We start from the raw sequence: 25055 nt of genomic DNA, 5'->3' as shown, positions 1-25055 counted from the left end.
TGCAGCAAAATAGTATATTCTCCTCCCATCCATGTCTTAATCCATCTCCAATCCCCCTCATTAGGAGCACTCATCAACTTTGAGTATTACTGAGCACCCCCCTGCACCCAGCACTGTGCTAGACACTGGCAAATAGTGGGGACAGTGGGGGAAGGGCAGTTAGAATATAAGAGAAAGAGAAGACAAGATCCGTGGCTTCAAGGAAGATAAAGTTTAGTTGAGGAGTTAAATCCAGCTCACACTGGAACAACTACTCAACAAACATTATTAAGTGTCAATAATGAGACAGGTTCTGGGTTGGGTGGGGGGTTAGGAAAGGTGGAAACTACAGGTGAATTAGACATGGTTCTTGTACCTCAGGAACCTACAGTTCCAAGAGAGCCACAGAAGTAGATGCAGATTGCTAGGATTCCAGTCATGTGATATTTGGATGGTATCCCTATGATGTGATTAGGAGGCCAGAGAAGAAGTGACAGATGCTGAGTGTGGTTTTCAAAAGAGAGGGAGATAAGACTGGGGCTTTGGGGACCAGAGAAGATCTTTGAGGTGGAGAGAAGGAAATGTTTTCCAAATAAGAGATACAACGTGGACAAAGGCACAGAGGTAGGAATAAGAAAAGTTGGGAAGGAGTTGCAGAATGAGAACCAAAGAGTTTATGTTGGGATAAAGTGGATAACCGGCTGGGATGTGTGTAGGGGTCCAAGCTAGTCAGGGCCTTGGTAACTGGATGGTGGCATTCTGGACTTGATATGGTTGGTGGGCAGTTGGGAGCCACTGTAGGTTCTTAAGCACATGGAGACACAGTGAAAGTCAGCACAACCCTGGAACTTCATTAGAAGACTTACAGAAGCAATGAAGAGGTCCTGTGAGCCCACAGCCAGCACAGGGCGAAGGTTCTGGAATGGGGGATTGGGCTCCCCCATCAGGGAGAAATTGAGGCGCAGGATAATGGGGCTCACCACGTCCTCCACACAGTCCTGAGAGAGAAAGGGCTTTCAAGAACCCACTATCCTTCCCCTTACTTTCCACCCCTGAGGCTTCTCCTCCAAGGCATCCATTCCCCGCTGTCAGACAGCGCCCCATCCAAGCTGTGGAGCCCGGTTCTCTGGCCTCAACTTTCCTCTCTCTAGCCCCCATCTCCCCACCCTTCCCACCTCACTCAGCAGAGAGAAGGGATGCTAGAGGCTGGCCCTGGGCTCCTCCTCACTTCCCCCTTCCCAGAACCCAAAGTCCTCACTGGTAAAAGCAGTTTCATGGTTTTACAGTGATGCCCCAGCCCCAGGGTTTCTCTTCGAGTCAAAGTCCGGTTCTTGGTCTCATCAAAAATGGCACGAGAAATCAGACGGCCTGGGTCCAATGCCAGATCATACGTGACAGAGCTTTGGAGATCACCTGAAGTGGAAGGGGGAATGGAAGGCGGAAAGTCAAAGAGAATCTCAAATGTTGTTTTCATTTATTCATGCAATAAATATTTGCTGAGCACTTTCTACGTGCCATGAACTATAGGAGATGCTGAGGATACATGTGGAGAAGAAGATAGAGAAATACGGTGCCTGCCCTTGTGAGGCTCACAGCCTAGGAAAAGAGACAAGCGTGTAGGGCATAACGTCACAGCATGAGCAATGCAAGGGCGGGATCCTCAGACCTAGGGGACCGTGATGCCTTCCTGAATGGGCCTTCTGAGCTCTGCCCTGAAACATGAGCAGGAGTTGGCTGAAGAGTGGGGAGGAGAAAGTCCCAAACTGTGGGAACAATGGCTAAGACCAGAAGGGAGAGGGAGGCTGGAACATTTACAAAAAGTGTATGGAGTAAGTGGGAGTGGGATGAAGTGAGGCTGGAGTGGCAGGGAGGGGCCAAATCAGCAAGGCCGTTGTAGGGGAAGATTTGGTCTTTATAAATGAAAGAAGGGAGCAGTTGAGGGGTGTTAAGCAGGGAAGTGAGGAGCCTAGATTTGCATTTTAGGGCTGATCACTCTACTTCCTATGTGGAGAATGGGTGAGAGGGTGCAAGAAAAGATGCCAGAACAACTCAAAGTGTAGGTAGGAAAGAGAAGCCATCTAAAGGGAGGCAGTGGCTGGGACCAGTGGAGAGAAGTGGGCAGACTCCAGATTTATCCTGGAGCCAGAACCTACAGGCCTGGGTGTGGGAAGAGGGGGAGAGAAGGGACCCAAGCTTCCAGTACCGGCAGCTGGTGGATGTGGAGGTGAGATTTTGGATTCCTGGCCCCGTTCTGTCCTGAGGATGGGCTGGAGGCCTCTAGGAGAATGAAGGACAGGGTCCACTGGGAGGAAACTTACCTAGCTGGTCCAGTGAGCTTTTGTGAATAGTGAGACAGACTGTGGCGTCTGCAGCTTCCAGGGTGGTGGGCACCTCTTCCCAGCACTGGTAGACAGCCTTCGCCACTTTTGTGGGCGTGAATCTCATGGCTACCCCCACGTTCAGCACTGGCAGGCTCCTGAGGGCGTATGCAGAGGCTGAGGACAGGACTCTGGCCTCTGGGAGGAGAACAAGGGAGGGGGCAGCTTGGTGAATCAGACACACAGCAGGCAAGGGTGGGATGGGGGGAGTTGTCACCTGAGCAGCAGCACGTGTCCCCGGGCCCCCACGGCCAAGTCCACCAGTCCATCCTGGGTGAGGTCCTGACCCCCACTCAGCGACTGCCCAAAATACTGAAGCCTGGGGGAGAGCTGGGAGCCTGTGATCCGCTGGCCAGAGAGGGAAAGAAGTGGAAGTCAAGGAGAGGTGATCGGAAAGATTTGAGAAGAGAGATCTGGAAAGGAAACTGTAACGAAAGCAGATCTAAATCGAGAAATTGAAAAGGAGAGATGATGGGGTATGAACGGAAAGCAAGCAGAGTGAGGACCTCAGGGACCCCGGACAGAGAGAGCCGAGCTCTTTTGGCCCACCTCAGCATGAGGGTGCACGTTAATGACTAAAGCATAACAATAGGAATAAAATAGATTCATTTATTCATCATTTGTATGTTCATTCATAAATATTTGATGAATGGAGTGCTTAGTGCTCCCATTGAGTTATCTTTACAAGAAGCCTGTGGAGCTGGTTTAACGTTTAATGTTTCATGGAAGGAAACTAAGGCTCACAGAGGCTAAATCAGTCACTTGCCTAAGGCCACACAGTTAACATGGCTGGCCAAGCATTTGACCTGGGGCCTGTGGTCTCTTAACTATTATGCTGCCCACAAAAGATTGAAGTCTGTTTAGAGCCAAATGAGAGAAGAAAGAGAGTTTGTGCTTAGCTGGGCCTGGTGAAATTCAGGGAAGTAAATCACTAAAAGAAGGAGGGGAATGGCTGCTGCCATGGCCAGTGATGGGAGGTGGTATCAGGTGAATCTAAGACATAGAAAAGGAGGTGAAACTAGAAGAGGCCAAAGACAGGGGGCCTCACCTGGCTGTGGGAGGGGCTGATGCCCGGTCCTGAGGTTCCATGAAATAGATAGACAGCACCCTGGTTCTCCTGCTCTCCTGGGGCCCCAATGGCCACATCTGTCAGCTTGTCCCCATTCGCATCCCCCACCACTGTCAGGGCTGCCCCAAAGCGGCCCCAGGGGTGGCCCTGCTCCCCATAGAGAACAGCCTCACACTGCCACTTAGCCCTCTGCAGAACAAAACCAGTGTCAGGACGCAACTCAGGCAACCCCTCCACCCCACACCCAGGCCCCACCCAGCCCAGGTCTCATCAGCTACTCACGACCTGGGGTAAAGAGCACACAGACACCTGGCCCCCCTGGGTTGGCTTGTAGTAATGGGGAGCCCCGATGAGGACCAGGTCGGAGCTGCCATCTCTGTCCACATCCACAGAGCACAGGGAGGCCCCAAAGTAGGAGCCAATCTGCAGGGCAGAGCCTGAAGTCATCCTGCCTGCCCCTGCCGGAGGAACCCCTTCTGGGCCAGGACCCGCCTCTACCCAGCCACCAGGACCTCCCCCCATGGGCCCCAAACCCCCTGCGTCTCCCCCCTCTCTGTCCCTGGAGACCCTGCCACCATCATGTTCCACTTAGCTTCCTCCACACTGACCTGGGTGCCTGTGACGTTAGCCTTCAGCGTCCATTGCCTGGACACCTGGGTGAAGATGACAACCATCCCAGTGTGCTGATGGCGGGGGGCCCCCAGGACCAGGCTCTGCACCCCCTTCCAAAGGGCCAGCTCGGTGGAGTAACCTGAGGGGGCCAGGCCTCAGCACAAAGGCTTTCCCTCTAGCCCCCTCCCCTGGGCTCCTGCCCCCCCAGGCAGCTCATCCCCCACCTGTCCCCCAACCAAAGCCTTTTCTCACCCAGGTAAGAGTCTCTCATGTCCACATTCTTCTGAGACACGTAGATGAAGGTGGGGCTCATATTTGGGGGGTATAGGAAGGCACCTCCAGACCAGCCAAAGCTCCCCACAGCCCCCAGAACGGGCCCATCCTGGGAGGAAAGGATTCCAGGGCTGAGCAGGCCAGAGTGAGACGACAGCCTACTCCAGAGCAATGCCTGACGCCAACTCCATGATTTGGAATTCTCCTACTCCCTCTTCCCTAGCCCTCACCACAGCCTCTGAGTCCCTGACTCCTTATTTCCCTCAGTCCATCCCCACTGCCACTGTCCCAGTCAAGCCCATCGCCTCTCACCCACTGCCCCTTCTGCCTCCTAGCTTGCTCTCCTCTGCTCCACCTTCTACTGCCCAAGTTAGGTTTCCTCAAACCCAAATGTGTGGCACCATCCTGCTGGCAAACCAAGATGGCATCCCAAGTCCCTTAGGATGGCATCTAGGATCCTTCCCAACCAAATCTGTGGAGTTACCCTCGGTTCCAAAATGTATCAAGCCTTTGGCCTGGACACTTCTCTTTCTTCTCTTTTTCTGGCACTCCTCACTGGAAGAGTCAACCTCAAAGACAGGTGTCTCTGTGAGGTCCTTCCTCGACTCCCTCAGGGAGCAATGGGTGTTTCATCGTTTGTGTACTTTGTTTATTGCCTTTTTAAACTTTTGATTATGGACAATTTAGAATGTATACAAAAGCAGAAGGAAATGTATAATGAACCCATAAGTACCCATGACCCAGCTTCAGTGATCAATTCATAACAAACCTTGTTTCATTTCTACTGCCCCCTTGCTCACCCCTCAAAATCCCTCTGGATATTTTGAACACACATCTACTTTCAGACAAGTCATGCCATGTTGTCATTTCTTTGGTCTGCATGGTCTGGCCCTTTCCCCCTCTCTGGCCCTCTCCTTCCACGCTGCCCCTCGCTCACTCTGCTCCAGCTATGCTGGCCCTTCTAGCTCTCTAACGCAGTAACCTTATTCCTGCCTCAGGGCCTTTGCACTTGCCTTTTCCTCTACCTGGAGCAGTCTCTCCCCAGATTTTTCCAGGACTGGCCCTTTCTTATCATTCAGCCTCTGTTGTTACTCCTCAGGCCTCCTCTGATCACCTCTCTTTCTCCCTCCCAACACTGAGCAGAACCTGAAAGTCTTTTGTTTGTTGTTTGTCATCTCTCCTACTAGATATGCGCTCCATGAGAGCAGGAACCTCAACTGTCCTGTTCTCTGCTGTGCTCCCAGCACCTACATACACTGCCTGTATGTCTCTCCCCCACTGGACAGTGAGCGTGAGGACAGGGTCTGCTTTCTTATTTACATCTGGGCCCCAGCTCCCAGCCCAGGGCTGGCCCAGGGTTGGTGCCTGAGATCTGTTGACCAAGCACATGCTCCACCCACCGCTGTGAGTACTGAACTGAAGCCTTCTTGTGACATCTCATGCTGGAAGGAACTACTTGTCCTCGACTGGGTTCCTGTGGGGAAACAGGTCACTTAGGCTTCCAGAGGCCATGAGACCACAGGACTCAGAACAGAGGGAGGAGAATGTGGTCTGGGACTTGGGTTCCGGGAACAATTTCGAGTGAGCTGTGAATAGGGATGGACACTCAGGACTGTGGAGGACAATGGGTCAGGGCCCTTTCAATTCCAAGACCCAAGCTTGTTCCCCATTTACCCTCGACTGCAAAGATCTTCTCCTGCAGCCGCTTCTGGATGCTGCTGAGTGCTGCAAAGTTGTCCACCTTGAACACGTGGTCCTCAGAGCGCTCTGAGCCAATGGTGTCCAGCTCCTGCCTGGCAGTGGGTTCCTGGAAAGCATCTCCCACCTGCGACAGAGAGGCAGCTGAGGAGGAGGAGCCTGCCAGCCTTTCTGCCTGGGTGAGGCGCAGGCTGAGTCTGGGGGAGACACGAGGAAGAGGACGCACCCCAATGGCATAACGGATGATGCCAGCTTTCTCTGCCTGAGGGATGACTTCGCTGTATTCCAGGGGGTCTTTGTATTTCTGCCCATCCGTGATGACAATGAGGATCTTCTTGGCACTTTCGCGGGCCCCATTCTTACTATTAAATAGTTCTTTCCTGTCAGGGAAGAAAGGGAGATGACTTTACTGAGATGGCATTGATTCTGGAAGGAAATCATTTGCTGCGCTAGAAGCTAATCTTGAGAGATTGGGGAGTCCTGGTGCCCTCAGACTCTGCCAGCATGTTAAGAAATCAATTCAGCCCTTTTTGAAAGTCATACTGACAATAATTAGTAAGACCAATAATAAAGGTACTCATATTTCTTGTTCCTATAATTCCATCCACTACGAAACCTCATTCCCAGGAGGCAGCATGGGTCAGGGTAGAAGCTTTGGAGTCAGACACCCTTGGGCAAGTTACTTTACCTCTCTGCACCTCTGCTTCTCTCCATGCAATATGAGAAGAACAATTGTGCCATAGCTGGTCTCCAAAGATGGCCCCCAACGAGCCACAACTGATTCTCTTCCCATGATGCCCCTGGCCTATGACTTGTTTTAATCAGTAGCATGCAATGGATGACACCATGGCAGTCATGGGCCTAAGAAGCCTAGGTAGCTTTCACACTTTTGGGAGCCCTGAGCCACCACGAGAGAAGTCGAGCTACCCTGCTGGAGGCACCCCATGGAGTGACCACTTGGAGAGAGAGGCCCACCCATCCCCGCTGAGCCCAGCCTTCCAGCCAGTCCTGCCAAGGCAGCAGCCATGTGAATGAAGCTCTCATGTTCCAGCCTCAGATGCTACCTAACCACAGCCACACTAGAGACGCTACGCAAGGACAGCAGATGAACCATCCAACTGAGCCCCAGGATCTTGAAAAATAATAAGAGTTGTTGTTTAAGCCGCTAAACTTGGGAGTTGTTTGTTAGGCAACACTAGCTATCTGAGACAGTGTCCGGTTATTCTGAGAATTAAATGAGGTCAAGTTTTTACAACACTGAATGGCCCACAAGTAAGCATTATATCTATGGCAGCTGTTACAAATGATTAAATCTAACTATAGGGGCCGGCCTGGTGGCATAATGGTTGTGTTCATGTGCTCCACTTCGGTGGCCCAGGGTTCACAGGTTCAGATCCTGGGCACAGACCAACGCCCTGCTTATCAGGCCCTGCTGTGGCTGCATCCTCCATATACAGTAGAGGAAGATGGGCACGGATGTTAGCCCAGGGCCAGTCTTCCTCAGCAAAAAGAGGAGGATTGGCAACCGATGTTAGCTCAGGGCTAATCTTCCTCACCAAAAAAAAGTAACTATATGCTCATGTAGTTCTACAAACTCAGAATAAACACACACACATGCCAAACAACACACACACGCCAAATATAATACTGGAAACAACCTAAATGTCCAACATTAGGGAAAGGGTTTAGCAAATCATGACCCAGCCCCTTGGTGGAAAAGCACACAACCATTTCAAAGGAAAACAACAAAAGCTGTAGAGAAACATGGAACAGGTTTATATAACCTGGATGGAAAAAAAGTTGTTGCCCTGATTATGACTATATAAAATATGTCTGAACAAAGACAAAGATGGAAATGACACTGTGCTTTGCAGGTGGGATTTATTTATTCATTTGTCTTTATCCCTTCTTGTCGCTAAAATACTGTGAGGTGGTTGGCTAAAGGGACTAGAGGTAATACTTCTTTTTTAAAAAACTTTCCTTAATGTTACTGCCATTTTGTCTTTTTTGTAATGAAACTTCTATAAAAAAAAAAAAATAGTCAGTGGCAGGAAGGGGCTGAGTCCAGCCCTGAGATGGGCTTGGCTCTGGGGAGCGGGGAGGCTGCTGTGCTGGGAGATGGGGAGCAGGATGGTCACACCATCACCCACCACTAGGAGGAGCCTCATGGGCTAGGAAGGGACGCCACTCCAGTGTGACTTTCAACTGAAGGGAGAGACTTTCTTCCTGCTTGTCCAGTCCCAAGGGGCCAGTGTTCAAGGCAGAAAAGCTACACAAGAAGTAAAGAGGGTGCATTTTGTGGGAGCATCCTTGTTCAGCATTCCTTCAGCACCACCCCCAGCGAGGCACCCAGGGGTGTGCAGGTAGTCAAAGATCCCAGACATTCAGCCCAGCTCCTTCCCACGAGAACCACATCCTCTTCTGTTCTGGCCCCACCACCTAAGCCATTTTTTTCATGGACCACCTAGCACCCAATGCTGGGCAGGCACATAGCAAGCACCCAGTTAACATAGAGGGCACCCATGGATGAGGAATGAGGGGAGGGAGGGAGGTGAGTGGGGAGAAAGGCACAAAGAAGACACTTGGCGACAATTCCTGAGTCCCCGCCAGGAGGTAAAGAGAGGCTGCACCATCCTGGATAAAATCCCAACCAATTATCCAGCACTTGCTGAGCAGAAGCACCTCACCTATGTTATCCCATTTAATCCTTCTAACCGCATTGTGAGTTTATCCTCATTTGAAGGACTGAGACTCAGAAAGAGTCAGTAACTCCCAGGGTTGCCCAGGTAGCAAGCAGGGAGCCAGGAGGGGAACCCAGACGTGTCTGAAGCAAAGCCCAGGCCCCTGCTGCCCCAGGTGGGCTCAGGGTCCAGCCAATCCAAGGCCAGGCAGAGGGGAAACGGGTGCAGAGGAGTCCCATCCTATGTCAGGGGGCACGCAGTGAGCAAGGGGCCCGGAAACACTCCCGGGAGGACTCTGCCTGCAGCCCCTGCGTTTCCCTTTTGAGTCCCTTTCCCCAGAGCCTCCCTCAGCCTCGCAGAGGGGCTGCAGACCAGCATGAGGAAGCCATGTGGCAGCGTATCCGCAGGCAGCAGGAGAGGGAGCTTACACCACTGTCAGGATGCCCGTGGCTGTGTACGTCAGGCCCATCAGTTGCTGGATGGGATCCACCAGGCTCAGAGGGCTCGAGCTGCTCTGGAATTTGGAGAAGGTGAAGTGGATGTCCTGGAGGTTTGAGTACTGCATCAGCGAGAACTGCGAAGGCCAAGAGGAGGGCCTAGGGCTCAGGACTTGCTTTATAGTAAACTTTTAATTTGGGAATAATTTTGGATTTACAAACCATGTCCCATGTGTTTTTGAGGCCCTACAAATAATATACTGAAACCCAGAAAAAAATTTGGCCCCAAAAGAAAACTGGAAAATGGAAACCAAATAATGTTTCTTTCGTAATTTACAAAGAATAACCTTGCCAACTGCAATATTTGTTAAACTTAGACTTTTTTAAATTTTATAACACATGAAATCAATTTATAGGCTATATTTCCTTACGTAAGAATTTGTACATACATATCCACTAATTACTGGGAAATAAAATAATAAGATAAAGAAATCATGAGTTACATGGAAAACATAATTAAAAAATCAGCAATTATTTGGCCGAGTTATCTTCAGTCAAATTTCCCACAAAACAGCAGAAACATTGTATCTCCTGTGGCATGTGGGGACGAATTAAATACCATGGGGGAACCTCCAGGACCATACCTTGACCATGGACCCTAGCCTCATGTTGGCACAGATCCACTGAGCCAACCCCCTGGGATGCCAGGCCCCCTCCCAGGTTGACCTTCCCCAGAGGAACACCCGCCCCCACCGCACTCCCCAGGCCTCGGGGGCGCAGTCTTCACCAGGGTGTCGGTGCCCTCAAACTGGTCCATCATAGCTCTGACAAAATCCTTCATCTGCTTAAAGTCATTTGGGGTAATGCTGCCAGAGCCGTCGATCAGGAAGACGATGTCCATCTCTTGAACTGGACACTCTGCAGAGACGGAGGGAGGGGTCAGAGATGCACATGTGGGTCCTAGCCATCTCCTGGGGCCCAGAAACCCTTCCTGTTCCACACAGTCAGGGGGCCATTCTTGGCATAGGGATCAGTTCCCAAGGGGTTTCCAACACCATCCACAGAGGAGACCCAAATCTGTTGCCCCAGCCCCTTCTCCCCTCAGTGGGGTCCCTGTTGCTCCCCTCCTCCCACAAGGCCTGGAAAAGGGGAGGAAGAAGTAGAGGATAGGGGCTGGGTGGGCTCCTCATTCGTTTAGTCAGCAAATATTTATTGACTACACACTCTAGGGGTGCCGTAGAGCCCAGGGGAAGGCAATTTAGCAAAGTGGTTCAGAGTGTGCAATCTGGAGCCAGAGTACCTGGGCTCAAATCCCAGCCCCACCACCTACTAGTGGTAAATGCAGGCAAGTTAACATAACTTCGCTGGGCTTCAGCTTTCCCCATCCACATTAAATGCGGATAATAACAGTGCCTACTACATGAGATCGTTGCAAGAATAAAAAGAATTAATCTATACATAAAGTGCTTAGGGCCTGCCCTCGCATAAGGGATAGCTGTTATCACCATTCTCACCACATGCCAGACATTGTTCTAGGCCCAAGGACACACCTGCAAGGGATGCTGGGGTGTGCCACCAAGACCCACCCCTATCAGGATGGAGGCACGGATACCCAGCTGCAGGGAGTCTGCTGTCGATGGCTCCCAGCCGACTCTCTCCCCGCGCATCACCCCAGTCAAAAGGCAGCTGCCTTGCCCACGATTACACCTCCCGCTCCCGGGAGCAACTCGTATCCAGCCACACTCCAAGCTCCCCGTGGGTCGACTGAGGCCTCTGTTCTTTCTGATCGCTTTGCCATCCACTCTCTCCTCTGCCCAGTGCTGCTTCCCTCACACTCTCACAGGTACTGGTCCCGAGAACATTCCCAAATGAGCCTCAATCTGCTTCTGGGAAAATCTGATCTAAGACTATAACTTAAAAAAAAAAAGATACCATCCCTGCCCTCGTGGAGTCCACACCGTAATGGAAAGACACACCATATGTACAAAACCAAATAAGACATTTCAGATTGTTCCCAGACTCTCGTGAGGGGTTGTGGCTTGTGTGCAGGACCCAGTTGGTGCCTCCACCAGCACCCCACATCCTGTGTTGCTCCCAGGGTGGTGGGAGATCAGGCCATCACAGCGCTGAGGTGTGAGGCTGAACTGTGGTAGCAGCTGCCTCCGGCCGCTAAAGCCAAAAGGCGTTCTCCTCGCTCCCCGCTCCTCCCCCATCCCACCTACTCAACCAGCTGGCGCTTCACCGCTGCTGAGAAATGGAAGATCACTTCCCTCCCTGCTTGGTCCATGACTAGGAAATGCAGCCAGCCACACGCAGGCTGAGAAGCCCTCGAGTGCTCCCCTTCTTACCCGTTATCCCCACATAGCTAGGTAGCTGGAGTTCTCTGTCACCGCATCTTGCACTTGTGCCCACTTTGTTAGCTGTGTCACAAAACCACCCCCCACATCCTCTCTCAGGCCAGGCCTGTGGCAAGCTCCTCCGTAATGTCACTTCTGTTTCTTGCTCCTTTTACTGTGGCTACTGGGCTTCCAACAGCAGGCGCCTGACTGTAGCTGAGCGCCGTCTGAAAAAGGACCAAGCCAATGAGGCAAGGTTGGCTCAAGCTCTGGGCTCTGCCGCCTCCTAACAGTGGGAACTCGCCTCTCTGTGCCTCAGTTCTCTGAGGGGATCAATGGGGATCATCCTGCCCACCACCCAGGATCTTGTGAGGATGCAACATGGTGATGCACACCAGGAACCCAGCACTGCCTGGCACACGGTCCCTTCCACTTCTACACAAACCTGCCACACCTGCCCAGGTCTACACCTGCCTCTGTCCCATTTTCATCAGGCATTCCACCCCACGAGCCCTGGAGACATCTAAGAGAAGACATTTACCTCCTAGTGTTCAAATGCCACAGTCCCTACCCTGGCCGCAGACATCCCCATCGGAGCATGGTACTCCTGAGTCCTGGACATCCCTTCTCCACTCTCCCTGTCCCCTCTATAGACCCTGCTCTCACAATTTGGTCTAGGGGTGTTTCTGCTGCTGCTTCATCTTTGGCTAAAAGCCCACCACACCTGGCATCGTGGCTTCTCAGGTCCAAATTATTGTTCTCAGTCAGCACCTTGAGCACCCAGCCCTCAGTTGGGGTCCATTTCCCCCTCTGATGCCACAGACAGGGCAGTTTATATCTTCCTCCTAGTCCAAACCCACGGTCCTCAGCTATCACATATTATGTGTCAGGCAGGGGTCTAAACATTTTACATATATATTAAGTCTTTTAATTCTTGTAACGACCTCGATTATTAAGCCCCATTTTACCAATGAGGAAACTGAGGCCCAGAGAATGAAGCCACTTGCCCAAGGACACAGAAGACAAACTTAGGCAGACTGGCTCTCAGAGAGATGCTGCTGCTGTGTCCTCAGGCACCATTCTCAGTGGAAGACATCAGTGCTGGTAAAACTGTGCATCACACTTTCCACGGCCCTGTGTCTTCTCCCCTTAGAAGGGGAGGAGTTATTTTGGGCGTCCTGGCAGCTTAGCAGTGAACCATCCGAACTGCCTCCCTCTTGGATCCTTGGATCTATAATCCTCACCACACATTTTCACCAGCCAAGGCCCTTCCTCTGAAAGCCCAAGAAGTGTCCCTGCACCTGTTGGCAACTCTGAGACCCTCACACCTCCCGCAGCCAGCACACTGGGGCTTGCTTCTGCCCCATCAGAACTTTTATCCCGCAAACAGTTTAGGGCTCCTGCCATGAGCTGCCCTCCCTGCCGGGCCAGACCATGTTCCTAGCCCTTCTTGGGCTTGCTGAGGCCTCTGGGAAGGAACCATGGGCACAGGAGGCCAAGACCCAGGCCTGAAGCTCTGCCCACTCCTCAGTGCCAGCACGTGCTCCACGCAGAATCGCTGTCTTTAAGGGACCTACCTGGCAGGGCAGCGGGGATTGTCCGGATGACCTGCAGGTGGGAGTCCAAAAGGAGGCAGGAGCCTTCTGCATGCATGTTCTCCCCACAGGCTCTGTGCATTGTCGGGCCGCAGGCCTGGAGGCAGAGGCCTGTGTGAGCAAGGGAGCCTCCAGAACACCCCTCCTCTTCTCCCCCAGCCCCAGCCACCTCTGGCTCCTCCCCTCGCAACCCTCCTGTGACCCAGGAAAACTCACCAGCAGCCAGGAGAGGTTGGTGGAGGCCACCAGCGACAGGCCCAGGGACATGTTCACGGCCTCTGGAGGGGCTAAGAGGGCAGACACACATGGTCACACTCACGGGCACACTCTTATTTAGGGAAGGAAACCAGGCCGGAGCTGAGGAGCGAGCACTCCGGTGGAGGAGGGTTGAGGGCCCAGGTCCTGGGTCAAGTCACTCACTGTGCAGCGAGATGGGCTGACATCGGCCTGTGGCAGCCATGCACTCGTACAAGCGTCCTGTTTGGTTGACTGCCACCACCTCGAGAGGGGCTCCCACCACGAGTCTGAAGGCACAACCGTGACATACAGTTGCAGGAGGGGTGGGGGCACAAGGCGCTTCGGGCAAGGAAGTACCACTGTGTGACGGGAAGGCGAGACTTTGTGAGGGACACTCCTGGCATTTGCCACTTGTGAGGCTACTCAAACACCAGGGCCTGTGTTTAAGCCACAGATGCTGAAGGACCATGCTGGGCTTTTGGTTTATTTCTGTGCGTGCGTGTGTGTGTGTATATATGTAAATATATGTATATTTATGTATACAGATGGTTTAGGTTTGGTTTGGTTTGGTTTTAACATTCACCAAAAATAAAACTATTCAAAACAAAAACAACATTCCTCAACCATGGGTAAGTACATTTGTTTCTGGGTTGCCATCATTCTGAGCCACCTAAGAAACATCACCTCAAGTCAAATGGAAAAATTTACTGGGGCGGGCCCCGTGGCATAGTGGTTAAGTGCACGCTCTGCTGCTGGAGGCCCGGGTTCTGACCCCGGGCGCGCACTGACGCACCACTTGTCAGGCCACGCTGTGGTGGCATCCCATATAAAGTAGAGGAAGATGGGCACGGATATTAGCCCAGGGCCAATCTTCCTCAGCAAAAAGAGGAGGATTGGCATGGATGTTAGCTTAGGGCTGATCTTCCTCACAAAAAAATAAATAAAATAAAAGAGAAGAAAAGAAAAAAAAGAAAAATTTCTGAAGCCATAAGCTTTCAAAACAAATAGATGATTCCGTAGTTAATTGGACAAATTAAATATAATATAAACAACTTAAATTGGACTATTTAAAGCAGCTGTATCAGAATCTATATCTCTATCTTTAGTCACATAAATGCAACACTTCGTTTGCAAAACCTTGAGGGGAGAGAATTTTTTAATATTGGAAAAATTTTATCACTAGCAACAACCGCTCCACTCAGATGAGAAAACTAGACAAATACCGGTGTATTTTGGTTAATTAGCTAAGGAAGTCTTGTTAAATTGGCATTTAAAGTTTCCTTCTAGAGAGCCATTTCTTCCTGGGAAAATGAAATCCCTGTGTGTCTAGACTTGCTGATGAAAACCTAAGCAGATGGCTGGAGATGTCGCAGTTTGGGACCTGCTGGCATAGATGGGTAACCAAACTCTTAGTCTTAAACTATTGATCTACATGTTTTTCTTTACATCAACCCATTCCTTACATGTAGTCTCAATCTTTTCAGTATTTGGATTACGATTCAGCAGAAACCAGGAAAAACAATAACTTTGTAGCAATCAGAATATCATCCAATATACAGTATTTACTTTCTTGTAAATACAGGTGACCAGTGGTTAATCAATAATTTTATACTCATTTTTTAAGAAATAGGGCCTGAACACAAATTGATGGCGAGGGAGAAAGGACAGTGGGTATCTCTGGATTTGTTGAGTGTTGGGGGATCAGGAAGGGCCCAAGGAAACCCAGGGGGTTTTCTCATGCCAGTGTCACTGGGCAGGGGGCAGGGGCCGGGCAGCTGAGAACCCTTCCCTGGGAGGCAGTAAGAGGCTGGGCCGCATGTGAGCCAAGGCTGTAAGCCCCCAGTGGGGTGGGGCATCTTTACTTACAAAACACGATTGCAAAGATGAAATCATTAATAATTTCAAGAGGGAGACTGCAAGTGCCAGAGCCCCAGCGCAAGGGTGACTGCGCTGTCACATGCCGGAAAGCCACCCCTGCTTGGAGGGCAGATTCAAGGCCTCCTTCCCAAGGCAGTGTCTTGCCCAGAGTTTGTGGCCCTTCCTGGGGTTAGTAGTGTCAAAGGCCTTGGAGGAGTCGTGGTCAGGCTTATTGCCCATGCTGCCCTTCCTCCAGGACACCTCCCGGGTGTGTCACACGCAGCCACCAGCCTACAGGTTGAGGGGATGGAGGTGGAGGGAGTCGGGGGGGCCTACCTCGATCTGCCAAACTGGGCCACACTCTGCCCAAAGCCAGCTCCGTCCTCCTGGAAGACCTTGGGCTCCTCCACATCCAAGTTGAATCCATAAGAAGCCAGGACTGAGGAATATGGAGAGGTGGGGTGGGAGGGGCAGTCAGAGAAGCCCCTTCTCCTCTGGACCCCTGGCTGCTTGGGGTCTTGATGCCCACCCCACCCCAGCCTTGGTTCCCCATCTGCCCTGGAGAAGGGTGTTCTCTTCTTTGTTTCCTGATTTGCCATCTGCGTGGTTCCCCTCTCTCTCCCTCCCTCGAAAAGAATCAAACCACAAGGCAAAAGGCAACAATCCAGAGAAATGCCCCGTCAAGGACACTTTAAAAGACATCCACCATTTGAAATTAGGCCAGTCACCTCCTGGTATGTTAGCTCAGGAAAGTCTCTTAAAGATAAAGTGACCGGGGTTCAGCCCGGTGGCATAATGGTTAAGCTCGCGCACTCTGCAGCGGCGGCCCAGGTTTCACTGGTTCAGATCTTGGGCGCGGCCCTACGCACCGCTCATCAAGCCATGCTGAGGCAGCGCCCTACATAGAGCAACTAGAAGGATGTACAACTATGACAAACAACTATCCACTGGGGTTTTGGGGAGAAAAAGGGAAAAAAGGAGGAAGATTGGCAACAGATGTTAGCTCAGGGCCAATCTTCCTCAAAAAAAAAAAAAAAGATAAAGTGACCTTACAACTTACTGTCTAAACTGGGACCATCTGAGAATGAATGGGGTACCATTAATAATGACACCAGAGACATTGGCACTGCCCCAGGCAAACCAGGACGTATGGTCACCCAACTTAAAGGCTGTCCTGCTCCATCTTTTTATTATACAGAGACCCTAAGGTCCAGATTGGGGAACAGCCTTAGAGCTCTGTGATTAATTGTTTATAATTACGTATTTGCTATGTCCCCATCCCTTGGCACCAGGCTCTGACAGCCAAGGACAGCATCTGTCTTGTCTCGGTGCCTGTGCAATGCCTGGCCCTCGGCAGGTGACTAATTACTATTTGTTGACTGACCCAGAACCACACAGCAAGTCACTGACACAGCCAGGATTCCAACCCACTCTCCTGATCCTTGACCAACCACATGCCCCTCCCTGGTGGCTAAGCTTGAAAGCCTCAGGGGAAGACTTCTACATTTCAAGGGCCTTTTCTGACTCTCCTGCTCCCAAGTGGCCACCTTTCCTCCCCATTCCTCTTAGAATTCCCAGCTGTCTCTGGATTGAGGAGTCAACTCCAATCCAAGAGTAGGGAAGCTCTAAGGAGGTCAATCATCAGACCAGGCAGTGACAGGGACGGTCCAGACACCTGAACCAGAGGTTCTGAGAAGAGGCCAGATGTTTAGGGTGTCGGGACCCTACAATGGCCAGATGCAAGGGAGCCTCACGTCCTACGTCTTCCTCTCAAAGAATCCTTCTGTTTCTGAGTCTGAAAGCAGCCCCTATGATCTGACAAGTAGCAGGACACCAAGGGTCTCAGACCCAAGTGCCTCAGGGTCCAGGCAGGTGACCTCAGTGAGTGAACTGGGTGGGTGTGAGCACCAGGAATGATGGGCACTTAGAGCTGTGGCCCTTCTAAAGGAGGGAGCCGTTCCCAGGCTCTAGTACCCAGAGCCGCCAGCCCTTCTCATTTCTCAAGAGAAGCTGGAAATCTGGATTTCTGTGTGAAATCTGATTTTTAACTGACAAACGACTGATGTTTTTAAATGACACACAAATGTGGTCCCGATACAGTTTTCAACTTCTGGGTTATTCTCTTGGCAGCGGTGGGACAGCCTACCTGAAATCAAGACTTGGAGGGGGTGGGGGGAGCCAGCCAGATGGTGTAGCGGTTAAGTGCGCGCTCTGCTTCGGTGCCTCGGGGTTCACTGGCTTGGATCCCGGGCACGCACCAACGCACCGCTTGTCAAGCCATGCTGTGGCGGCGTCCGTATAAAGTAGAGGAAGATGGGCACAGATGTTAGCTCAGGGCCAGTCTTCCTCAGCAAAAAGAGGAGGATTGGCATCGGATGTTACCTCAGGGCTGATCTTCCTCACAAAAAAAATAAATAAATAAAACAACCATTAAAAAAAAAAAAAAGACTTGGGGGCAATGCAGGACAAGGAGATGCTATCCAACCTTTTCCCTCCCTAATGACTTCTGTGGCCTTCCTCTCCCAGGGTGCTGAGGCAGACTCCTCTCACCCGCACAGCACCCACTCCAGGGTCCCCACGGGAGGAAGGGAAGATGGAGGCCTTGGAGAACATGGAGAGGCAGTTCATCCTCCGCCCAAGCATAACCCACGAGCCCATGTCCCACTGCTGCCAAGAGAATAGCTCAGGCATGCCCCTTCCCAGATTCCAGGGCATTCCTCCTTCCATACCAAACCCCGACCGGACACTAGTTCCCTTCCCTGCCCTCAGCTCCTCTTGAGAGCTGTATGAGCTGACCACCAGCCACTAGGCTGCCCTACCAGAAAGAGACCCCCCACCAAGGCTTCTCCCAGCCCTGAGGACCCACACTCACCACCCAGGAGGAGCATAAATCCAAAGGCCACCACTGAGCGGTGCATTGGAGAAGCAGAGGGCTGGGTAACAGAGCACTGAAAGGTGCTCAGTGTCTCAGGGGAGAGTTAAAATAATGACTCAGGGCCCCGAAGGGTGGGAGGAAGGCACAATGAGGAAGTCTTTGGTTAATCATAGAACAGAAGCAGGGTCAGGAGGCCAAAGACACCCTTGGGGAGGATCCCCCATACTCTCCCACCATCATCACCTCCAGGGATCTGGCTTCCTTCTTCAGGGCCTGGCTGTCCCAGAAGACCACCTTCCCCCAGCCCTTGAGGCCCAGTTGGTACCCAGGGGGTCCTGGTAGCTCTCGGATAGGTCCCTGGTAGCCTCAGAAGCCAGGCTGCGTATGAGTGGAAGGAGCAGAACAGATGGCTATAGAGGCCCCACTACATGGATGTGAGCCTGGAGAGAGGGAGACCACAGCCTCAGATGGCAGTGTTGGGGGGGGTGGGGGGAGGAACGGCACAGGTGAGAGTGTTGTTTGAAAAAGCAGATGCCATCAAGAGGAGAACAGATGACCAAACTGGTAAATTTATACAATGGACTTACTAGTCAGCAATAGGTAACAGATCTATGTAACAACATGGATGAATCTGAACCTATCATAAGTGAAAGAAGCCGGACACCAGGATGCATAACGTATGATTCCTTTCATATGAACAGGCAAAACTAATCTATGAAGATAGAAATCAGAAGAGTGATCGCCTCTGGTGGAGTGGGGAGGGAACTAACATTTGTTAATTTTAAGATTCAACACTTAGTATTTTAGCATTTGTTAATTTGGGGAGGGGTAAATAAATGAGGGGTTGTTATTTACTCTCTGTAACTTTCTGTGTGTTTTCAATATTCCACAGTTAAGCATAATTAAATATTTCCCAGAAACGTGAAAAGAAATCCAATGTATGAAAGCCCAGGAATAGACTTAGACGGTTAGAATATATGACAAAATCCCTAACTATGGCATAAATTAGTTTAAGTATATATGTGACAGTTATTTAAAACACTTAAAATGTATATTGAATGTATAAGTATAGACAATATAAAATAGTTTTCTAAACAAAAATTCTAGCTCAGTTTACTCGAGCTGATATTTAATGAACAGAAGAAACTAATTAGACACTTGGGAAAGGTATTGATGGTGCCCTTGTAGGGAACGGGGCCCAAGGTTGTGATTACTAACTTTGAGGCAGACTTATCTACTTTCTGCAAAGATTGTCAAGGCCAAGTTGGGCAATAGCTTTCTCCCTCTCCTGCTAAGGGATCTGTAACAAACAGCATCCTGTCATCAGTTCTGTGGCTCTGTGAATGACTCTCTGTGTTTGGAACCACAAAATAATCTTTTAACGATTCTCCTCAATCCAAATTTTAAAGACCTCTTCATTTCCTCCATCTTCACCACACTTCATCTTTTAGACACAATCTTGAATGATACCACATTTCATACATAATCCTTTTTTTTTTTTTGGTGAGGAAGATTAGCCCTGAGCTAACATCTGTTTCCAATCTTCCTCTTTTTGCTGAGGAAGATTGGCCCTGGGCTAACATCTTTGCCCACCTTCCTCTGTTTTGTCTGTGGGACGCCTGCCACAGCATGGCTTCATGAGCGATGCATTGGTCCGCACCCAAGATCCGAACCTGCGAACCCCAGGAGCCAAAGCAGAGCGTGTGAACTTAACCACTACGCCACCAGGCCAGCCCCTCTTACATAATTTTTAATTTTGGACTTCCCTTCATAAGCAAGGCTTGAGGCTAACATTTTGCTGATTTCAGCAACTAAAAAGATTTCCAACTTTGCCTCAATTGTATTATCACTTGTCTCAGCAAAAGTTTCTTGTTTTCCACTCATTTTTAAAGAACAATAAGGGCAAATTGCAGAAAGATTTTCAAGTACTTGCAAAAACCACACACTGCCATGAAAGTGTCTTTCTCCCAAGCCCGGTGCTGAAGCTGCCAAGGCTTGGACTTCTCCGACAGTTGCTGTAGGTGATGTGCCTCAACTCTGGACATCCTCAGGGCACTTAATGAGGTCTCCACACTTAGGAGAACCACCAACTCTCAGGAAATTTTTTTAAAGCTGGTGATATTGTAATTTATAGTCAGAAATATTTATTTGGTCTTCATCCTCATTTCTGGTACAAAGCTCCTAAACCTGTTGAAATTTCCTAAGTGATGAGAGCAATAAAGGTGTCTTTTGTTACATTAATGAGATGACTTTTGGAAAGTACCTAAGGATGGGGACTGGTTGCCAGTAGAGCCAACCATGTGATTGGAACTTTCAGTCCCAACCCTCCTCATCTTCTGGGAGGGAACAGGGGCTAGAGGTTGAATCAATCACCAATGGCCAATGATTTACTCAATCACGCCTATGTAACAAAGCCTCCATAAAAGCCCAAAGGGACAAGATTCAGGGAGCATCTGGGTTGGTAAACATGTGGAGATTTAGGGAGAGTAGTGTGGGAGATCAAGATTTGGCCACCCTGAAATATAACTCTTTATCTTGATTGTTTTCTCTGATGGACATTTGACATCCCCCACTAACTGTCTAGAGAATTTGACATAGAAGATCTGTTCCAGGAAGAAGTTACTATCTGATGGCTGTAATATAATGTAAAATAGATGTTACAATAGGAAAGGCACCAACAAGCCCATCTTATCAAAAATTCTGTCTCTCTGGCCACATTCTCTAGATGGCCTTGCAAGGAGTTGCCAGACAAGCATTTACATTTAAAAGGGAAATCTCCATTTGTAAAGGTATCTCCCTCTCTGTATTGGGAAGAGGGGAGATGACCTCATTTCTAGAAACTTATCAATGTGGAAGGTGATGCCTTAAATCTGCATAATAACCTTACTCGTGTTTACTGTGCTTTAGTGGTAATCTCCTGTAACTGACTCCCCACACCTCCAACATCCTCCTTTGTCTTTAGCTGAAGATGGTATTTAAGACGAGAATCTCTGCTATTGTGTTGAGAAACTCAGTGTCCCTGGTTTCTCCCATGTATACATGTTATTAAACTTGGTATTATTTTCTCCTGCTAACCTATCTTGTTAATTATTTGGCCAGCCATAAGAACCTTAAGGGAAAGGGCAGAGGGGGATTCTCCCTCTTCCCCCACAGTAGCATTCTTGGAGAGGACATGGAAGCTCTCACCCTTTCCCCATGCCTTGCCCTATGCATCTCTTCCAGGAGTTACACCCTTTTGTAATAAACCAATAATCTAGTAAGTAATATTTCTCTGAGTTCTGTGGGCCACTTTAGCAAATTAACCAAACCCAAGGAGGAGGGGTGGCTGGAACCTCCAATCTATAGCCGGTCAGTCAGAAGCACAGGTGATAACCTGGCCTTGCAATTGGCCTCTGAAGTGGGAGTGGGAGGTAGTCTTGTAGAATTGAACCCTTAACCTATGGATTCTGATGCTATCTTCAAGTAGATAGTATCAAAATTGAGTTGAATTGTAGGGCAGCCTGCTTATGTTAGAGAATTGCTTGGTGGTGGGGAAAACCACACACACATACACACACACACACACACACACACACATCCCTCAATGGAATTGGGGTGTTCAGAATCCTTAGTTGTGTCAGGAGTGGGGTTTGCTAAAATGGCCCTGGCTCACAGAAACATGTGGTTTGGAAAAAGAAAGGATAAAAGTGCAGGGGTGAAGAAACTTTGATCCCTGGATGGCTCCCCTAGTCACCCATACTATGGAATTGCAGCTGTGCTGTGATCGGTTACTAAAGGAAAAATTTACCAATAGAATTTAGAAATGGTAGTAAACTCGACTCCTGAGGAGTTGGCTTGTTGAATATGTAAGGAAATGCAAAATAATAAGAAGCATGCCAAACATACAATCCCTTGGGTATTGTTATCCGTAATAGCTAAAATGAAAGTAAAAGAAAGTTGTTTTGGGCCTTGATGCTAAACTCAGCTCAGATTTCAGTGAGTCTGAGCTTGGGCCACTAGCCTCAAAGCAGCCCCCCAATCTAAAAATTGTGCAGGGACAACAGAAAGTACCTCTAAGACCTCTGGTCACCAAGAAGATAGTCAATGCGGGGGAAGAACAAAACCAAGAAACTACTGAAACCAGGGGGTACAGTGTGAAGGAGTTGTTGCATTTTGCAGATTGGTATCATCATCAGCTTCCTGAGGGACCTTCACTAAAATGGACAGTGAGGGTAATGAGTTGGGGGCTGTGTCTTTGGTTTTGGGTGCTGCAGAGTGGAAGAGCATGTTTGGGCTGGTGTAGGACCCGCAGCTCCCTATGGAGCAATCACCAACGGCTATAGGTCACCCAGACACACAGGAGTGTTACTGCCCAAGGGGGTTCGTCTGCCCACCACAAGACATGCCAATAGTCAAGAGGCAAGGTGGTAGGAGAAAAAGGACTTTTTATTACAGCTTGCTAGCAAGAGGGAAGATGGCCGACTAATGTCTGAAAAAAACAACTTACAGAACAAAGACTACAGGCCAGTTACATAGAGGGCTGGTCTCTGGTTGGAGGAGGCATCTGGTCTCAGGGTGGGGGCATCTATCTGGTCTTAGTTCCTGAGGCGATAATCCTTTTTGAGATAAAGGGACTGGGTGGAATCTGAACTGCCTCTACAGCTGCATTTCCAATCTTACAAAGATTTTTTAAGGACAATTGCTCTTGATTTCTCAGAAATTGGGTTGTAACTCAAATGACATTATAGGTTGATCTACCTGTCCAACTATATCACGGAGGCACAGAGAAACCACCCATGTTTTCTCCAAGATGGAGTTTTGGGGCATAACCCATCCAGTTGAAAGTGTTTCCAACTAGTTAAAATGCACCCAAGGGGTGAGTCTCTAGGGATGCTTGGGACATTCCCCATGGCGGTAAAGCCAGTGTCCCACTGACAGCAGGCCCAGAGAAGGGTGCAGAGCCCCACTGCAGGCATCAATATAGCTATAAGATTTAGTCAAGTCCCACTCAGCCCGGGCACTTAGTCCCTGAGCCAGCACAAGGCAAGCCAGGGAGGCAAGAAGCAAAAGCCCGGAGCAGGCTGGGGGCCAGGGCTCTCAACGCTGGGGTTGAGAGTTATGTCCCTGGCAAAGGTTTTCAAGTTTTTGATTTTACAGAAGGTCCAGGTTCTGCTCGGGTCCAGCCTGAACTTAACCTCTACTTGGTGACAACAGAGGAGGTGACGAATGAGACAAAGAAGGGAAAGAGGGGATAAGGTCTCTCCCTCATGGCCTCTTCCCAAGGATTATCAAGATAAGGGTCACACAAACAACAGTTCCCATGCCGGGGCACACAACCCTGGCAGGACAGTTTACAGAATAAACTACAGGTCTCCTGTCCCCATAACTGACTCAGTAGGTGCCAAAAATTGCTCAACAGGTTCTTGACAGGAGACAAAACAGGGTTCCAGATTTCAGTCAAATGACCCAGAGCCAACCTGGAATCACTCCAGGTGCCCTAAAACCAGAGAAGAGTACCCAGGGGTGGAGCATGGACTCTCTGAAACCAGAAGCCAGAGGAGAGCTCCCAGGGGTGGAGCGTGGACTCTCCAAAACCAGAAGCTGCAGCCTTGTCAGTCAAATGACCCACGGGCCAACCTGGAATCACTCCAGGTGCCCAAACAGATTAATAGAGACCAGAAACCAGAACCAGCAAGAGAGGACCCTCTCTTGGTGTCACCGGGGTGATCAGGCCTGGAAACCAGAGGAGAGCTCCCAGGGGTGGAGCCTTTGACTCTTTAAAGATTTCTTTCGGGACGGGCCCTGTGGCTTAGCGGTCAAGTGCGCGTGCTCCGCTGCTGGCGGCCCGGGTTCGGATCCCGGGGGTGCACCAACGCACCGCTTCTCCGGCCGTGCTGACGCCGCGTCCCACATACAGCAACTAGAAGGATGTGCAGCTATGACATACAACTATCTACTGGGGCTTTGGGGGAAAAAATAAATAAATAAATAAAATTATTTAAAAAATAATTTTTTCGATTTTCTTTGGAAATAATCTTTCTCGATTCCAAAGTTCAAAAGGAGCCCAAACTGGCCACTCTAACTTTAAATTATCCCAGGTTATCTTGCCAGCTGTTTACAGTTATCTCCATTTTAGGGGAATTTTCCCACGGTGGCCATAAAAAACAAGGTAATTTGTAGAGAGTTTGTTACGATCACCCAGAAACTCAGTCCTCAAACAGCCAATTTTAAGCTATTTACTGACACAGACACGGACACAGACACAGAAAAACCAGACACCAGCGAACTAGTTCCCAGATTTGGGGTATAAAGTCCTATAACTGTTCCCACTCCAAGTGAGCTCCCAGACAGTCCTATTGGACCCCAGATGGCCCTGCTGTAAGTGGAAGGACCCCAGATGGAGGGGAAGAACGTTCACGAGCGTCCTCAATGCGACTTACCCTATTCCAGATTGAGCCTGTCAACTCACTAGATGTAGCCATTTCTCTTCCTACCACAATCAGCATTAGGAGGCAGCAGGTGTCGGTATGGGAAAGCAGGAAGGGCGGTTCCCTGAGACAAAGAGAGCCTCACCAGCCACTAGGGACTTACCAACAGGTTGCCCGTCCGAGGTCAGCTGGCAGCGAGCAGGACTTAACATCCCATCTGGGTCGTCAAATTGTTACTGCCCAAGGGGGTTCCTCTGCCCACCGCAAGATATGCCAATAGTCAAGAGGCAAGGTGGTAGGAAAGAAAGGACTTTTTATTACAGCTTGCTAGCAAGAGGGAAGATGGCTGACTGATATCCAAAAAAAGCCGTCTTACAGAGCAAAGACTACAGGCCAGTTATATAGGAGGCTGGTCTCTGGGTGGGGAAGGCAGCTGGTCTCAGGGTGGGGGCATCCATCTGGTCTTAGTTCCTGGCAGTCTTTTTGTTTTACTTGATATGCATCAGAGACTGGAACAACGCCCTCTACCCTGAACTTTCAGTTGTCATTGATGATGGCTATCAGCATAGACTCTCTGCCCAGGGGTCAGCACATTCCTAAGGAACTCAGAAGAACAAAGTT

General features: G+C 49.9%; 1 protein-coding gene across 7 annotated transcripts in view; it reads right to left on the bottom strand.

Moving 5' to 3' along the window:
• ITGAD (integrin subunit alpha D) overlaps nt 1-24794 on the bottom strand; it is a 31902-nt gene extending 7108 nt beyond the window's left edge. For 3 of the 7 annotated variants that reach the window (XM_087417366.1, XM_087417368.1, XM_087417369.1), the window contains exons 1-18: nt 24598-24794; nt 15489-15591; nt 13479-13582; nt 13275-13345; nt 13041-13155; nt 9915-10045; nt 9119-9264; nt 6236-6389; nt 5986-6136; nt 5712-5785; nt 4291-4420; nt 4035-4177; nt 3709-3849; nt 3406-3615; nt 2575-2705; nt 2298-2455; nt 1238-1392; nt 846-977 (exon numbers count right to left, since the gene is read on the bottom strand). In XM_087417366.1, the coding sequence (XP_087273492.1) occupies nt 846-977; nt 1238-1392; nt 2298-2455; nt 2575-2705; nt 3406-3615; nt 3709-3849; nt 4035-4177; nt 4291-4420; nt 5712-5785; nt 5986-6136; nt 6236-6389; nt 9119-9264; nt 9915-10045; nt 13041-13155; nt 13275-13345; nt 13479-13582; nt 15489-15591; nt 24598-24646 (2298 nt within the window). In that variant the 5' untranslated portion in view covers nt 24647-24794. Of the gene's footprint in view, nt 1-845; nt 978-1237; nt 1393-2297; nt 2456-2574; nt 2706-3405; nt 3616-3708; nt 3850-4034; nt 4178-4290; nt 4421-5711; nt 5786-5985; nt 6390-9118; nt 9265-9914; nt 10046-13040; nt 13156-13274; nt 13346-13478; nt 13583-15488; nt 15592-18024; nt 18397-24597 lie in introns of those variants that run through there. The other 4 variants (XM_087417367.1, XM_004439533.3, XM_087417364.1 and 1 more) reach the window with 4 other exon arrangements.
• Nucleotides 24795-25055: the final 261 nt, after the last annotated feature.

Source organism: Ceratotherium simum, chromosome 26 (genome assembly GCF_057802395.1).
Source record: "Ceratotherium simum simum isolate JZ-2026a chromosome 26, ASM5780239v1, whole genome shotgun sequence".
Lineage (NCBI taxonomy): Eukaryota > Metazoa > Chordata > Mammalia > Perissodactyla > Rhinocerotidae > Ceratotherium > Ceratotherium simum.
This window is presented reverse-complemented; position numbering and strand designations above follow the sequence as displayed.